Below are 18,383 nucleotides of genomic sequence, written 5' to 3'. Positions count from 1 at the left end.
AAAAGCAGGCTGACTGATATGAACGTATTCACATGACTAATTGCAGCGCTTTTATGAATGGTGCGTGAGCAGATGTGTCTAGCTGCGTGATCGTGGATGAAAAAAGTAATTTTGCAATCGCAGTGCCATTGTAGGCAGTGCACACACAAATTAGCTGAAAAGTGGTGCCTACAGCCTAGCTAGCCCCTACACAAATTGCGGGATGCAGAGGGAATGTTGGTTGATGCGGCCCCGCAGGACCCAGCTAAAAGAAATTGGATTATGCATAAAGCAAAGTCTCCAACTTTGCTAGCATTTCTACTGCAGTAGTTTGTCAGAAATTATTCATTACAATTCTTAAATAGATGATTGTTACAAAGAAAATAATAAGATTTATATACTTGTATTCAGACCACAAAAATAGATGAAGCGATAATTGGAGTCACTGTATTGCAGTATTATAACACACTATTCTCTTATTTGTTAGACATTTGATAGGTCTTGTTTATGCAACCCCAGTACAAGAGATACAGAGTCTTTGTGCCGGTAGTGTGGAAGGCGTGAAACAAGATGCAATTCTTCAGGGTACATCAGCAGATCAGGGGTTCAATGTGACTCAGGATTGATACATGTATCTTTGCTAATGAAGGGCATTTTGAACATTTCATGTAGGAATGTGTTTCATATTGTGCTGATAGCTTCTTCTCGGGTATGTTTTCCATGATACCTTTCTGCTACATCACGTATACAACAAGCAATTGAAGATACTGGGACCAGTGCTACACAGAAAAGAGGTGGTCGGCATAAGAGAAAAATTGTGGCAGGGCCAGATCAATCCAATCAGAAGGCTTGATGACCATCCAAAAAAAGTAAACTAATCAGACAAATTGTGATTTATTCCAGTTAAATAAGTTACGTTCACCAATCATACGGATTTAGTGTGTTCTCATATTGGAAGTTACCTTATATAAGCTCACATTTCTTCACATATGAAAATATTTGTAGTTTCCTATTTGTGGTCACTGTTACGAAAGAACTAGATGGGCTATTAATGCCAAAATAGGATATGCTTAAATCCTTCTTCGGGGATGCAGTTAATCTATGAACCTCGTAAACTCCAGTATTTATTAGAAACTAGCTTTCTAACCATGACACTGCCCATCTAATTTTTACATCACATGTATTACATCTCATTGTACCCCTCGCGTCCATCTCATGTCTCCCCCCCCCCCCCTCGTGTCCATCTCATGTCTCCCCCCCCCCCCCCCCTCGTGTCCAACTCTTGCTGCCCCCTCTTCCTCCCCCTCTCCTCTCCTCTTCCTCCCCCCCCATCCTCTCCTCTCCTCTTCCTCCCCCCCATCCTCTCCTCTCCTCTTCCTCCCCCCCATCCTCTCCTCTCCTCTTCCTCCCCCCCCCGTCCTTTCCTCTTCCTCCCCCCCCCCCGTCCTCTCCTCTTCCTCCCCCCCATCCTCTCCTCTCCTCTTCCTCCCCCCATCCTCTCCTCTACTCTTCCTCCCCCCCCTGTCCTCTCCTCTACTCTTCCTCCCCCCCCCCCCCCGTCCTCTCCTCTTCCTCCCCCCCCCCCGTCTCTCCTCTTCCTCCCCCCCCCCCCCCCCGGTCCTCTCCTCTTCCTCCCTTTACCCCTATTTGCACGCCCCCCCATCCTCCACCCGTTTTCCCTCTCGTCTTCCTCTCTCTGTTGTCTTCCCCTCTCCTCCCTCTCATCCTCATCCTCCTCTCTCCCCCCATCCTCCTCCTCCTCCCTCCCTCCCTCCCTCCCTCCGTTCATCACCTATGCTGATCTGTTTCACCCCCACCCCAATGGGAGGTGGTCTTACCTTTCTGTGGAAAGTTTGGTTGAAATTGATCAACTGGTTTAGGAGGAGATGTGGTTGATAGCTCTGATGTTGCACATTCCTTACAATTTCTGTTCATATTGAAGGACAAGCACCACCTTTATATGTGTCACTGTCATTATGGGGCTCATTTACCTTACTCTAGTGTGCATTCTGTATCTGCTTTATGTAATGCACATAGTCATTAAGTACAGGCAGTAATTGCTTAGTGTGTTCCATGTGATACTGTTTTACATGTTCTGTTGCTGAGGATGAGTGGACTTACTTGAGTGGTAATGTAAAGGTAGTGCTGCTGGTAGAAAACAACTGACAGTTTGTGGAAGTATTTGAGTACCTTATCCCTTATAATATTAAACACTGTTTAAGCACATGCCCCCAAAAATTTTTCCTGTAATTAATATTGATAATCGTGTATGATGTTGTGTACAGGTTTCTTGGTAAAGGAGCTGGAACTTCAGTGTTGTCGCCTGAGGGCAGATCCAGGAAAAGTGCATCCGGTGATGATTTCACTTGGTGTCTCTGTTCTGAAACTGATTCAAATATATGACACGTGAGTTCTGTTAAGTGTTATTGATTAGTTGGAGTTTCAAAATACATTAATTTTGATTTATGTAATTTTAGGATTTTAGCCAGAATAAGTAAAAAATCAAAGGTGTGTGTGTGTGTGTGTGTGTGTGTGTGTGTGTGTGTGTGTGTGTGTGTGTTTGTACCAATGGAAAATATAGGATGGAATGTAACAATATCATGAAAAGGATAGTTGCTACTCACCATCCATATAGCTGAGATGCTGAATCACAAAAAGGCACAGCAAAAACTCTGTCAAAGTTAGCTTTCTGCCAACAAGGCCTTTGTCAAAAGTTGACAACATAACACACATTCACAACACAACTCATATACACACATGAGCCAGTCTGATTCTCGCTCTAGCCACCAGAGACTAAGGTCCTGTGTGTGAGAGTTGCTTTTGTGTGAATGTGTGTTATGTTGTCTACTTTTGGCAAAGACCTTGTTGGCAGAAAGCTAACTTTCTGACAGTCTTTTTGTTGTGCCGTTCTGCAGCTGAGCTTCTCCACTATATGGTGAGTAGAAACTATCCTTTTCATTTTATTGTTTTATCTATATATGCTTGACATGTTCGATAAATTTTCAGTTGCCCAAAATTTAGGAAGCTTAGCAATCTACTAGATAGCATTTATTTTACTTTCCTTTTCTGATATAACCCGAGAATATAGTCGGTCAAGTGCACTTCATGCTGTAATCTCATATCTACAATGCATAATCAGCAATGTGCTGTATGTAAGTTGGAATGTACTTGAGATAAGTTGTGGTAAGACTGAACATTAGAAGTTTAATTAATAATTTTGTGTTTTTTCTGTTTAGAACTTTGTTACTCTGTTATAAACAAAATAGTTTTCTGTTCTTAATAACACTTTAATAAATACTTTTTGCAGATTGATTTCGGAGACTGATTTAGTATGGTACCGATCAGGAAATGAATTCCACTTAATTGAAGTTGTTGGTAGCTTGTTGGAAGATTTTGTCAACAACCCACAAATGGTTTCAGTTTCTGAAAGGTAAGCTTCTGACACACAACTCCAATCACTAACACCTAGTCCTAGCAGACAATAATTAAAAACCTTCAGTTTAGTGGTTACTACAGTCTTGTATTTATTTATTTTCTTCTCGTAGTTACTAATGGTACATGCATGGACAACATCAACTATGCACAACTACAGCCCTGCTTGTGCGCTCAAATATGTTTCTTTATATAATTGTCCAATAATTTAATATATTGTACAATAATTCATTCACAACAGCCGTTTCTATGACAGTATTGTCACTTGCATAATAATTCATGTTAGTTCAGAGTTGTAAGGTGTTAAGGATAAGCCACTGCTTAAGTAACCTTTCAAAAATATTAATTTAATGTCTATAGATCATTTGGTAGCAAACTATTAAACATAGCTCCTTTGTCAAAAGTATTTTTTCTGTTAATATTATCTTGTGTTAGACACCCTGTATCATGGTTGTGAATTTGCATGTTCCTGCTTGAGACCTTAGCGTGTTCTTCTTTTGAAAAAAGGAGAAAATATGAAAGTGCAACAAATGAAACAGGCTAAAAGAATATAAATGTCTAACCAATGAGACTGGCATAAATTATGAAATGGCTGGTAAGGTACGGCTCTAGGACGAATGCAAGACCATAGAAGCATGTATTATGAGCAGAAATGTAGATGCTGCCTGTAGGAAAATTAAATTAGATAAAATGGAAGCAACGACATAAATCAAGAGCTCAAATGTTAAGCAAGCTCCAAGCAAAGTAGGGAAGCTTAAAGGTGGAAGGAATATATAGAAGAGGTATACAGGGGTCATGAACGTGAAGACAGTATTACAGAAAATGAATGATTACAACCATAACAAACTACCAAGTGTCTGTTTTAAAAGGCAGAGTGGTAAAGTAACAAGGAGAAATACCAACTATTATCCGGCTATTTCAGCACTCTTCTAATCTGTAAGAAACTCCTGAAGAAGTTAAACTTAAATTTGGAGAGGTTAAGACAGCAGAAAACTTACATAAAGTAATTTGTGAAATCTAGGGAAAAGGCAACAACACTCACTGGCGGGAAGTGTGCCCTTACACACCCTCAAATTCCATAAGATGAGAGACTGCACAGACCCAAACTACTGCCTAACGAATTTCGTTGTAGCTGATTTCCTACAAAATATTTTGTAAAGGTTTATTACACATAATTGAAAAACAAGTGGATCATCAAATATGTGAATACCAAAAGGCTTCGGAAAATGAAGATCCTGTGTGGAACAGATTTTTGTCTGAAAAGTATCCTCAGAGCAAGAACATAAACAGGTAGAAATACTAAAGTTGTGTTCATTGAATTTCTTTTAAAAAAAGCTTATGATTCAAACAATCGGCACACATTCTTGAGTGTTTTAGAAGAATTTGGGATAGATGGAAAAACTAAGACACTTACAAATCACATGCTAGTGGAAACCATCTCCAGAGTCAAATTTCAGAGCCCATTGAGATTAAGACAAGAATAAGGTAGAGAGATAGACTGTCACTCATTTTGTTTTAACATCATTCTGGAAAAAACCATAAGAACACATACGTTCCCACTAAAGGAGGAGTAGTAGAAGGAATCTGTTTAGATTGAAAGGAGTAGTAGAAGGAATCAGTTCAGATCGAAAGGAGTGTTCAGGGTGGAGTGCATAGAGTTGATGATTTAGCATTGTTAGGCAACAATGAAGAAGCATCTGTATAATGCTTGAAAAATTGAGATAGCACAAAAAACAGGACTTGTGGAGGGAAGGGGATATCAAAACCCCACTGCACGCGCAGTGTCTGTTGCACAAGCCCATGACCGCTCCACAGCTGCCTTTTATCTCCAGGAATGACCCCAGTACTCGCTTGATTGGAGGCTGAGTAGACATCTTGGAGGCACTGGAACAAGAAAAAATCTCCACCCATATCCAAGATTGAACCTGGGAGTCCCAGGACCGGAGTCAAGTGCTCTACCTACTGCACCACCACAGTCGCATACAAGCAGATTTGAATAACTAAAGAGCAATCTCCTACAATCCAAAGATTGGGTGCTACACAATGATTGTTAAAGTCAGATGTAGTTTACAGTTCAGAATGTATGACATTGAATAAGAAAGGAGAAATGGAAAAACTAAAGAATAGTTCTTTTAAAAAAAAGAAATTCCTTGTACTGCATAAATGAAGTGATGGTTCCTGCAAGAAGTGGAAAATGAAGATGTGCATAAGCAGTCAGATTCCATAAGCAAGAGAAATCTAAAGTTTATGGGACCTTTTCAGAATGTGCAGATGCAGCTTGACAAAGGAAATCTTCAACTGTATGACCAAACTATAGGCGACCACAAAATGGGTTTAGGAAATAAGAAAATATGTGGAGGAAGTTAGGATCCATCAGAAAACATGTGGGATAAAGAGGTATTTAGAATGAAGGCTGACAAATTCAGGAAATTTCATGAAAAGCAAAGTACAAGGACCATCATCATGTGGAAAGAGAAAAGGAGGAGGACCCTCGGTGAAAGAATGAACGAGACATTGGGATGAGAAGAATTTGACAGAGCACTGAAGAGGCCCATTTCAAAACAAGGCCCCTGTAGCGGAAAACATTGTCTCAAAATAGGCTATTTTCCTTTGTTAAAAATATGGTTCGGAGTGTTGCTATTGTGATAATTGATTATAACTTTTAAAAAGCATTTACAGTGAATGTTTTCACAAAGTACCTGTTACTTTTATGTAATTAAAGCCTAAAAATCTTTAAATATCAAGTTCTGGTCACGTGATGGAAAACATTCTGTTATTGGCTGATGCTCTGGTGACATCACAGGCTAGGAGTAAGACGAAGCTATATGTGCATTATAGGAGTGTTAGCCAAAGTTTCAAGGGTTTTACATACTTTTACTGCAAGCAGGGAGTGCTCCCTGCAACATCATTAAACTCCCTCAAACCTAAGGAACTGTAAAACTTCTGCAAATGGATCTGTATATTGTAACTTGACTGTCGACTATCACTCATGAGCCATCACCCAATGCGAGCAAAATAATTCGTGGCAAAACTTATGCTAATTTCTTGTGTAGAAGGCACTCAGAAGAGATATAGCACCTAGTAGGTGTTCTGTGGCACAACAGATAGTGGATGGTTGGGTAATTTGGGGGAAGGGACCAAACAGCGAGATCATTAGACCCGGCATATGAGGGAAGGATGGGAAAAGAAGTCGACCGTGCCCTTTCAAACAAACCGCCCGGGCCACGGTACACCTAAATCAGGGTGTCCAGAAGTAGGATTGAACTGTCATCCACCCAAATGCGAGTCCACTGTGCTAACCTCTGTGCCACCACACTCGGTAAAACGGATAGTGCATTCTACTGTAATTGAAGAGGTCATTTGTTCCAATCCTGAAAGGATCATATATTTTTAAGTTTTAAATGAAATAGCCATTAGCAAGAACTGATTGTAGCAGTTGTTTCAATTGTGGGATGTGTTCTATACAGCTTCACATTAGTCTAATTCTGAGAAACAGAAGAATCGGACAACAGAGGATAAATGCATTTACTTTGCGAACAAACAATTCATTTTTTTTTTTGGAAAGAATTGGTAGTTGTAAAGACATCACTATACATCCATGGTACAATGAGGTGTAAGATGATGAGGTTATACGGAGAGATACAAAGTGTGCACATCATGCAAGTGGTAAAGCTGTGAGGGCTGTGATGTTTGTGAGTGTAAACTAATGTTAGAGTCTGAAGCAGAAATGCATACTTAAGTTTAAAGAATAAGGATCCTAGCTAGACAGTACGAAGATAAAAACGGTCACATTAACTAGAAAAGATCTTTTTGAGCGTGATGTGTGTGAACAGTGAATGCAAATGCAAGCACCTGTAAACAGCAAGGAAAACACAATAATATTCTGTTTCTGATTGATGTGGTGAAGTTTTGTAATTGATTTGGTTTTCATATGAAAGGACTGTCGTAGTTTTACAAGTAAATTAAAATGTTCTTTTTGGGTTGGATTCAAACCAGCAATCTATGGATATCATTTTATAAAATTCGACTATTTACTGCTCTGAGACATCGAATAACTGAGGTAAAACGATAATTTTCACTGAGAGTTTAATTATGTTGAATGACACTGTCCTCCGTTGTAACAGTGGGAGAGCGTATCTCAGAAGTAAATTAACGTCAACTTCACAGTGAAACACGTATTTAATAAAGTTAGTGAACTTGTGCATCGATGTGGTGGCACTTTTCAGGTCTCTGCAACCACATTTTATGCATCTTCTCATTTTCTGGAACACTCAAAAAAACTTTTCAGGAGTTTTGTAGATGTGCATTATGGTTTTGTAGATGTGCATTTTCTGATATGTAAATCCCGAAACAAGACATCACTGTGACTTTGCATTATGACAGTAGAAGCAGGGAGCTAGCCAGTGAAGTCAAAGGCATTAAATGACTAGAAAGGTCTGTTTTAGTGGGCATTCAAATTATTTGACTTTCATTTCTGTTTTTATAAAAGAATACTGAAGTTGAAAAAGCATATCAGCAGCATAAAATGGCATAATTAATCATTTAAGACAATTTCCAGAAAACAGTCTAATACCCTATTATTATGGTCCTTTGGAGAACCAGCCTTGACGAAACTGGTCCACTTGTTGAGCAAGTTTTATGAGACAGGCCAAGTACCCTCATACTTAGAGAAGAATATATAATTCCAGTTCCAAAAAATTCAGATGCTGACAGACGTGAATATTAATGACTATCAGTGAAATAAGGCTCATTGCTAAATATTACTTAAAAAAGAATTGAGAAGTTGGTAGGAGCCAACCTAAGGGAAGATCAGTTTGGGTTCCAGAGAAATAAAGCAATGTGCTAGGTAATACTGAGTATGGATATCATGGAAGATAGTTTATTGAAAAGCAGACATACTTTGCTAGCTTTGGTAGATCTAGGAAAAGATTTCAACAATTTTGACTTGATTACACTCCTAGAAAATCCTTAAGGTAATAAGGATAAAATACGGAGACTGAAATATTCTGTATAACTTATCTGGAAACCTGAATGCAGCCATAAGAGTCGATGGACACGAAAGGAAAGCAGTGGTTTAGAAGGAAGTGTGACAGGATTATTAGCTACTTCCTCATGTTGTTCACTCTATACATTCAGCAAGTAGTAAAGGAAATCGAGGAGAAATGTACAAAGGGATGAAGAAATAAAAACTGTAATTCTGTCAGTCAGAGATCAGGCCTGGGAAGAACAGCTGAACAGAATGGATAGTGTCTTAAAAATATGTTACAAGGTGAACATCAGTTGAAGTAAAACAAGGGTAATGGAATATAGGGTAATTAAATCGGGCAATGCTGAGGGAATTAGATTAGGTAATAAACCACAAAGAGTAGTACACAAGTTTTGCTACTTGGGCAGCAAAATAACTTATGAAGCCAAAGTAGAGAAGTTTTAAAATGTTGACTGGCTGTAGTAAGAAATGCATTTCTGAAAAAGAGGAGAATGTAAACATTGAATAAAATTTATGTGGAAGCAAAATGTGGTGATAAACAGTTTTATCAAGAAGAGAAGCATCATTTGAAACGTGTGTTAGAGAATAATGCCGAAGATAAGATTTGTAGGGTGAATAACTAATGAGGTGGTACCGAACTGAATTTGCGGGAAAAAGAAATTTATGACGTAACCTGACTAAAAGAAGAAAGCAGTTGATGGGATGGACACATCCTGAGGCTGGAAGGAATTATCTAAATGCTGTTGAAGGGAAGTGTGGGGGGTAACAGTTGTAGAGTGGGACAAATGTTTGATTACAGTAAACAGGTTCAAATGTATGTACATAGCAGAAGTTTGGCAGAGATAGAGATACTTGCACAGAGTACACTGGCATGGAGAGCCTTTGAACCGAAGACAAAAATGAAGACGACACCTAGTTTCACTAACATAATAGTTTCTAACGTGTAAATGGCATAAACTGCAAGAATATTAAAGCTAGTAAGTAGGCTTCTACAAGACATTCCTAGTTTCAATTTCAGTATGATCATCAGTGATCTGTTCTGCAATTAAAAATACCTATTATAAATAGTGGTTGAGGTCTCAAGAGTTCAGTGTGGCTGGAGTCCAGGCAGCACGTGCACATACCAGCAAAACTTTTAGAGCACCTGAGGAAAACAACTGGATAGGTTGTCAATATATTGTACATAAAATGAAAACTACCCAAAAGAAAAGATATACCGATCCAAAACACAGTTCTTAAGGGTTTCAAAGTTCAGTAGTGGAGGCAGTATGAGGACCTGGTGTTTTTTTTTTTTGAGCACTCACTTTGTTCAGTGTGTGTGTGTGTGTGTGTGTGTGTGTGTGTGTGTGTGTGTGTGTGTGTGTGTGTGTGTGAGTGTGTGTGAGTGAGAGAGAGAGAGAGAGAGAGAGAGAGAGAGAGAGAGAGAGAGAGAGAGAAACTGACCTCGTGCCTTTTTAGTATCGTTTCGAACTAATTCACTAAGTTGGACTCAATGTCTACCCAGCAGACACCAGACTTGTCATTGCCATACATTTTAATCAGATGTTTAACAAAGCAAACGCGTTCTCTATCCTGGATTTTGTATTTTATCATTAGTCGGGCACTTCCCAAGCAGTCTAAGACACTGTGATGTATCGGCGGATAATTCCTACAGGTGCCATTAAAGTGGCTTTTTGTATGTGACAGATAGGTATTTTATCAATGCCAGAGGTTTTCAAGTGCTCTCTAAGACCTTTCGGCACTGCGTCAAATGCGTCAGGAACCGTGGCGACCCCTTCCACTTGTTTATGCCAGAATTGCCCTAGTTGAGTTTTCAATCCCTCTATCTGGTTTTTCAAGTTATTTCTTGTTGATTCTGCTATCACCTTGGAAGTGATTGTCAATGATCCACACATTTTCTCCACATTTCTGATGTCTGGTGCATTGTGCTCCAGCGTTCGGTCACTCTGAAGTCCAACAGGAATTTGGCTGACTTTTTCTGACTTGTGGTTACATCAGTTCCTTGCCACCAGCAGTTGGTAATTTTGACATAAGTTCCAATGGATCATTTGTGCCACATCATTTGCCTCTGCTTGTAATCAGTATGAATGGTCAGTTGTTTCATCAGCTTCTTTATAGTGTCTCCACTTTGGGCCTTTGGATGATTTCTCAATTCTGGCTTTGGTGGCGGTAGTTCTGTGGCTTGTTCCTGTGCAGCTCAAATCGGTCCTCCATTTTCTTCTTTAGGGCTCTTTTAGTCAGCCAAGGTGAAGTCTTTTTGTCGTAGCGGCCCCTTATTATTAGAGGGTCCACAGAACCGACGTGCGAGAAGGGTTGCTGATCCCTTTGGGGATTGGAAGGGTTGCTGACCCCTTTCACGATTGCGGAGAGAAACATCCCCAGCAGACTGAAACAATAACAGACTTGCCAAATAAGGATGCAACTACTTCGCCAGACAACATGGGACAGTGTTCCACCAATTGGAACTCGTATGACCGACGTAGCACTGTGCTGACCTGGCTTTATAAGCACACGAGGACTGTCAGACCGGCAGTGTTCACCAACCGCTAGGAACAGCTGTGGCCAGTACTTTTACCAGCCCCAGCATTGTATTCACTCGCTGTAGCATTGTAGTAGCACATAGTATTTTGTATTGTATAGTGTAGATTTTGGTCAGTATTTTTCTTCCATTGTCTTGTTAGCTTATTTGGTTTGTCACCACAAGAGTTGTGGGTTTTCGTGGTGTTCTTGTTTTAAACTTAAGTGTATGCCAAGAAGGCATTTTTTCTTTTTAATTAAAATAAATAAAGTGTACTAAATTGACTGTTGGTTCTTTTCCTGCCAACCGCAGGACGCAACACTTTTATTTATTTATTTTGTCTACAGTCTTCTCCAAAGCCTACCCATGTTATGTTTAATTGCAAAGGGATTTCAGCCCAGCATTGGAGTACATCTTTCCAGTAGTGGTGCTTGGTTTGCTGTACCTCGAGAAGCTTTTTGTTGTTGTTGTTGAGTTCAACCAGAGCTGATTCTTTGCTATCTTTTTCACACAGTCTACTAATGCATGCTTATCTTCTTCTTCCACTGTCTGCCTCACTTGCAACAGAAATTTACCCCTTTGAGGGTTGGAGTGCATGGTGAACCATCATGAGTATCTTGTTCCCCTATTATGTAGATTGTCAAGCTCTAGTTGTGTCCATTTCACAATGCCAGGAGTGTATCTGATGACTGGTATAGTCGAGGTATTAAGTGCTTGGTGACATTGCCACCTTTCAACTTGTTTTTCAAAATTTTTCTGAGCCTTTGAGTGTACTCTTTCTGTCCACATTGGTTACATGCACAAGCTTGATGTTTCGAGCTGCAAAATTCCTTGGTATTTGCAGGCTTTAGACTATTGACACTCAGTGGTATCCAGGTACCATTTTGATGCCTTCACTTTCTTAGATGTTTCCCTTGCTTAGTGCCAGTGTGGTGCATTTATCTGAGCTAAATTCCATGCTGAAGATTCCGACTATTTGTCGGAGACTGGATTTCAATTTCAGATTTTCTATTGAGCTTTCGGGTCATCTGTGTACAGCAATTGGGATGTTTTCTAAGAATTTCTCACTGATTGATAGCCCGGCTTTGTTGTCTGTGAGAAGGTTGACAGCCAAGTCAAGGCAATGAGCAGCAGTAGGATAAGTCCATTTAGAAAACGATGCTCTTGGTGTTGAGTAGTCCATAATTTTCTTTTCGGACCAATAATTGTTTTCCAGTGTTCCATCACATTTTCTGTGAATTTCTGATCTTTTTGCTGACTACATTGGTTTCCAGGTACTTAGTGACTTGTTTCTTCACAATTTCCAAAGCTTCAGTTTTTCTTGGATTCAGCCAATACTTTATTAGGTACTCATTGGTCTTCTGGTTATTCAATACATGCCCTTTTGTGATATTAAAAAGTTACCTGCATCACATCTCAAGCTTTTGATTTTCAGTTCCACCTTAACATTCCACTTCAGTTTCTCAGTAGATTTTATTGCAGCCAGTGATTGCAGTAGCTGCAGTTCTTCTGCTACTGTTGTACTGTAGATTAGAGTTTCATTTCTTGGTCTGTTGTTATCAGGGCAGTTGCAATGGCACCATTAACGTCTTTCATCAACTGCTTTCTTTCTATAATAGACAATGCATGGGCCAGAATTTTGTGTTTTAAGTTCTTGTTGCCTTTGAGTCAGTGTGCCAGGTATTATACATTAACATCTATGCCTGTACTCTGCAAAATTCTGTGAGTTCATGGCAGAGGGTCATCCCATTGTACTAGTTGTTAGGGTTTCTTCCTGTACGATTGGCTGGCCATGGTGGCTGAGCAGTTCTATGCGCTACAGTCTGGAACCGCGCGATGGCTACGGAGCAGGTTCGAATCCTGCCTCGGGCATGGGTGTGTGTGGTGTCCTTACGTTAGTTAGGTTTAAGTAGTTCTAAGTTCTAGGGGAATGATGGCCTCAGAAGTCCCATAGTGCTCAGAGCCATTTGAACCTTCCTGTACGATTCACGTATGGCGTGTGGGAACACATGCTATAATTAATCTAATCTTGGTCTCAGGATTTCTGTGTGAGAGATACATAGGAGGCTGTAGTACACTATTGTTTGGAAAAAGTGAAAACCCAGATGTGATCACAATGAAATTTATTCTAACGATTAGGGACATGGCACTACTCAAATGATTAGCATTACAGACCTGTACATGCACTGTGGCTGTGTAAATTTAGTATGGAGCAGCACAGTCAAGTCGCTGCAGCCAGAGCTGCTAGACATCATGGCATGGAATCGAAGAGTGCTTGAATATGCTGCTGGGAAATACTCTGCCTCGCAGTTTGTAGGTGCATCCACAAAGCATCAATTGTGGTTGCAAGAGGAACTGAACAGACAAGTTGCCGACCGACCGTGTCCCAGACATGTTTGACAGGCGACATTTCAGGCGAATGGGCAGGCCAGGGAAGCACTGGAATCCATTGTTCTTCACAGAAGGCTTGCACATTCCTTGCCACATCTGGCAGGGCATTGTCCTGCTGAAATATGGCATGTGGAATGACCTGCAGAGGGGGAGTGCCTCAGGTTGTAAAACCTCTGTAATGTAATGGTCTGTTCAGATGTAGGAGGCAAGATTGTGTGTTACAGGCAATGACACCCCAAACCGTCACACTTGGCATTTGTCCACTAAGCCACTAAACGAGGCAATCTGCCCAGCTGCATTCACCACGGCAGCATCGAGGCGTGTGCAGCCGTCGCTATAGAACAAGTTGTTGTGGGGCTATCTGAAAACACATTTTGCCACTCAGCACGCCATTGTTGATGGCGTCGGTGGGTTGTGGTCAATGGAAGCCAACAAAATACCATGCATGCCGCCAGTCCAGTCTGCAGAAGACACAGTTGTATTGTTTACTCAGACATTTCCACACCTGTTGCAGTGCTGTGATGTTGGACCAACATTGCGGATGAGACTGTTCTGTTCATTATTGCCAAGAAGATAAGAGGCGGTCATCTTGCACTATGGTCACATTGTGTCATCCAGTACCCTGTTGGCTTTCTGACGGCCCCCTCCTCTCCACTGGTTCTACATATGCTTCACTGTTGAAGCAGCGAGTCCTGTATGAGCCACAATGTCATGGGGTGACAAACGCCTCCTGGAGTCGTTCTGCCGTGTTAAAACACATTCACATGCCATACTCACCCTGTGATGTAGGTGAGGGAGAGTGGCACTTGGTTATACATTCTTATTTTGTGTGATGGCTCCACACTGACTGAGCGTTGGGCAACACTGAACTGTCTGGTCACACAAGAGGATGTTGTTGGGCCTACTTGCACTCTACCTGTCTGCCATTTAAGTAACTTATCATGGTTCCACTGTTAAACGTGTCCACTTACTGTAACGTGTTGCAGTTCATTGCTTCTGATTCTTTCACTTTTTGCAAACAGTAGTGTATATTCCTAGAGTCATCAGTAAATGCCAGTTCTTTACATTTCATAAGTAGGTTCATTGAGGTAGTTTACTTCTGTTTTAAAGTGTCTGCCAGTTCAGTTTCTTCACCTCCTTTGTGACACTATGTCTTGATTTTGTATGGGATTGATTTGTGCTTCTTCTAGGTCAAGTTTGACATTTGTGATTCATGGTATTGTTGACTTGACCCTTTTATGTATGTCAGAATCCTGATGGTGAGTCTTGGTTGTAACCTGCTGAAGTGCCAATAGAACTTAGCACCTTCTTTTTCTGACATCTGGTGTTATGTTTGATATCTCTCTGGTTTTCCTTGAGCGTAATCTGTATCCCTCTTCAGTCAGCTTTGGGCCAAGAATTTTTCTCATGATTTTGCATTCTTCCTTCAGTGTACTTTCCATGTTGCTTTTCGTGTGGAGTGGTAGTGTCTCACTTGCATACAATATTTCAGGCTTGATTACTGTGTTGTTGTGACTTATCTTTGTTTGAATGGACAAGCATTTCTTTTTCTGTGTCTTGTGTTCTGCTGTAAGCTGCCTCCATTTTTTGTAGTCTAGTCTTCTGTGAGATTTTTTCCTCCTCCTGTAGGTTTGAGGATCTCACCTAAATATGTGATTTATAACTCTGTTTATCTTGACATATTTTGTTACTGTTTTTTGTATGTTTAATTTTGATTAGAATAATTCAGACTTCTGGAAAGAGATTTGTAGGCCATCTTTTTTGCACATTCTTTTAGCATTTGTATTTGTTTCGTTGCTGTTGCTTCGATATCTGCATTATCTGAGAATAAGGCCAAGCTGTCTGCGAAAGCTATGTTTGAGATTTCTATCTTTCCCACAATTTGCAGGCGACATTTTTCCTGTGCCGATTTGTGTGTTGAAATCACCTAGCAAAATTTTTGTCGTCTTTTGGGATCTTGGCCATCACTGTCTCTGAAGTTGCCCAGAACTTCTGTTGATTTGAAGTCCTTTTCGTTATCCACATTTGTATTCATTGGGATGTGTACGTTGATCATTGTATACTTCTTGTTTGCGCACTAGCAGTACAATGTCATTAGCGTGTTGTTTATGAGGGTGACACTTCTCTGATTGAACTGATTATCTTCTTGTGTACCATGAAGGCCATGCCCAGAAGTAGAGCACCCCTGGCAATTCATTTTCGTGTCTTGCTCTTGAAAATGGAATAGTTACCATATCCATTGTGTCTTTGTCTGTTATGCATTGTTTCCTGCAGGGCGAGTACAGTTATCTTTTGTTTATCAAGCTCTAATGTTAGGTCGTGCAGTTTTCATGCTTGGATCAGTGTGTTTTTGTTGAAGTTTCCGAGAAATGTAGGAATTTTTGTGTGGAAGTTTGCCAGAGAATGCCAACTTTCTCTGTAATCATGCAATTCCAGGTCCCCCAGAATCAGAGTTCCTGGTTGCCGTCTGTTGATGGGTGGATTGGTTACTGCCTGTGGTACTATTGTTCCTCATTCGAGCCATGGTTGCTTGTAATTTGTTAGTCCAGTGGTTGTTGTTGTTGTTGTTGTTAACCACTTCTGTGGTGTAGCGGTCAGCATCACTGGCTACTAATGCAGAGGTCCCATGTTCGATTCCCAAGGACCACCTCAAATTTTTCTGTGCTGGCATAGTCTGGAATGGCGTTCAGTCAGTCTTACAATGCAAAATGAAAAGCTGCCTGATTATGAACAGCAGTGACATTTACATGTAGGCCACCAAAGTGGCATAAAATAGAAAGGTTGCCCCTAGGCTAGTAGCCACTTTATTAACTATGATTAAATATTTTACTGAGTAAAAAGTTGAGAACAGTTTTCTGACTGTCTCTTGTAATTCTAATACTACTATATAGTCTTCATCAATACTCCGAAAGCCACCTGATGGTATGAGGCTGATGGTAATTTTGCATGTTCTTTGTTGTAGCAGTATTATTTCATTACAAGTTTCTTCAGTAATTTTTCTTTCAATATTTGTGATGTTTTCTTCCAGGAGAATAACCATTACAAGAGCAGCAGACCTTATGTCAAAGTGCCTCACATTCCTATACAGCAAGCCAAACACACAGAATCTAGTGGATGTGCTACGCTTCACCCAGTCAAAACTAAATCGACTGTCCAATGCGCTGTAAATATAGTAATTAATTGTGAGCATATGGAAGTTATTTTATTGAATAGTGTGAAATATTGACTGTTATAATTTATTTTTGTTATTATCTTAGCCTTGTCTGTAAATGATTCATTTACTTGTACATATTATTTTTATGAATACTTTGTACAGCTTTAATGTTACTGAAATTTTATGACAGACTGATGATCTTTAAACACACATTCTTTCCAAGTACCTTATTTGTAGGAATATGGTATTATAAATTGTGAAGTCTTTGCCACTGTGTCAGATATGAACTATAAAATCAGTCAATTCCAGTATCCCACCAAATAATACAATGAACTAAATAAGCATGAATTCCATTTATGTGGAAGGCGAATGAATGCCTTATTTTTAAAATAGTTTTGTACCGGTGTAAATTTATACATACTGTATCAATATTCTGCAGCTCTGTGCTGCTACTGTGTTTACATGATTTTAGAGGATAAAAATACACATCAATTTTGTTGTATACATTGTGATATTCAATACTTTGTCCTGGATCGGAATAGTCATTGAGAAATAGCCATGTGATTTGCGATTCATTTTGTACAGTCTTTGTAAGGCTTTAGTCTTGTTCGTAAATACTAGCCACATAAATTTTTAATGTACCTTTGTACTTCTGTAAAATCATGAAATTTATGTATATGACACAAAACACGTGGACAATTGTGGATGTTGTTTTATATAAATTCGTATTTTTGAAAATACCATGCATTGGGTTTCTTGTTATGTTTGCTTTCTGTTGTACCTTTATAATGTACACTAATATACTGATAGATTTACTTTCTAGTAACATTTATTGAATTAGTTTTCATAGTAGTTGTAAGATGTCGGCATTAGTCCCTCAAGCTGGGACCCTGAGGATACAATAATGGGATGTGAAATCTGCTGTGGCAGTATCTTCATCACACACTCTTCACTTACAATCTCACAAGCTTTATGATATTGCCGTGCCACCTGTTAACAGCTTCATCAGCTGTACATAGGAATAAAAGTGCTGACACACCATTAAGATCTTCATCAGAAAGTTGGTGTCAGAAGAAATCCCTTTGTCTCTCAGTATCAGAACTCTGTGGTGAAACAATGCTGCCCAGAACTTCATGTACTCGTATGTCAAAGGACTATTCTCAGTGATTCAAAATGTTAGTGTACATGATGACAAAAATCACTTTAGACTGTAATGGTGACACTGAGACTGAGAGAAGCAAAGAAGAAATGATGGAGAGTGAAGATGAGAACAAATATGTTATGGCAGTGAACATCTGCAAAAGATAGTAGAATGCAAGTAGGGAAAAAAAAAACTGACAGCTCTTAGGTGTGTCTAAGGACACAATTTTATTGGTAGATGTGGATCTATGAAAGAGTAAATTCTGCACCAGCAACACTCAAGTTATATTTCAGAGAAAAAACTTGTAGCATCAAGTTTGAAACAAAAAGCATAGTTGTTAAGTCTCATTCACACCGGGGCAATATCTTGCAACACTGTGGTACACTGTGTAAATGTGCCATGCATTGTCTAGTAGCATGTTACAAAAGACAACATCTTGCATGCGGCATGTTAATTTACACCAAAACAACAGAATTTTTACCACCCTGAATTGGCCTTGCAGGAGAATGGGCAGTCAGGTGATTGCAGCAGTATTCAATGGAAATGAAAATCAATGGATTAGTATACTTAGATATCTAGTAGCAAATGATGGTGCCGTATTGTGTAATTTTACAAGAACGTCCAAGAAAACCTAATGATGTAATACAGTTAACAACCATCTTATTCTAAAGAAAGGTACCAATTGCCAGGACAATAGTTCCACAAGAATTCAACTAGCTATCACATGATTTCTAGCTACAGGGGATTTGTATAAATCTTATTCAGTGTTTCATATACTGCT

At 39.7% G+C, this 18,383-nt stretch overlaps 1 protein-coding gene across 2 annotated transcripts in view; it reads left to right on the top strand.

Moving 5' to 3' along the window:
* The window catches only part of LOC124612410 (nuclear pore complex protein Nup155), a 254,444-nt gene extending 237,257 nt beyond the window's left edge, over nt 1-17,187 (top strand). For both annotated transcript variants that reach the window (XM_047140603.1, XM_047140605.1), the window contains 3 exons: nt 2,265-2,385; nt 3,287-3,409; nt 16,336-17,187. In XM_047140603.1, coding sequence (XP_046996559.1) covers nt 2,265-2,385; nt 3,287-3,409; nt 16,336-16,474 — 383 coding nt within the window. In that variant the 3' untranslated portion in view covers nt 16,475-17,187. The remainder of the gene's footprint in view (nt 1-2,264; nt 2,386-3,286; nt 3,410-16,335) is intronic.
* The last annotated feature ends 1,196 nt before the right edge of the window (nt 17,188-18,383 follow it).

The sequence above is a fragment of the Schistocerca americana genome, chromosome 4 (genome assembly GCF_021461395.2).
Source record: "Schistocerca americana isolate TAMUIC-IGC-003095 chromosome 4, iqSchAmer2.1, whole genome shotgun sequence".
Taxonomy (NCBI): Eukaryota; Metazoa; Arthropoda; class Insecta; order Orthoptera; family Acrididae; genus Schistocerca; species Schistocerca americana.
This window is presented reverse-complemented; position numbering and strand designations above follow the sequence as displayed.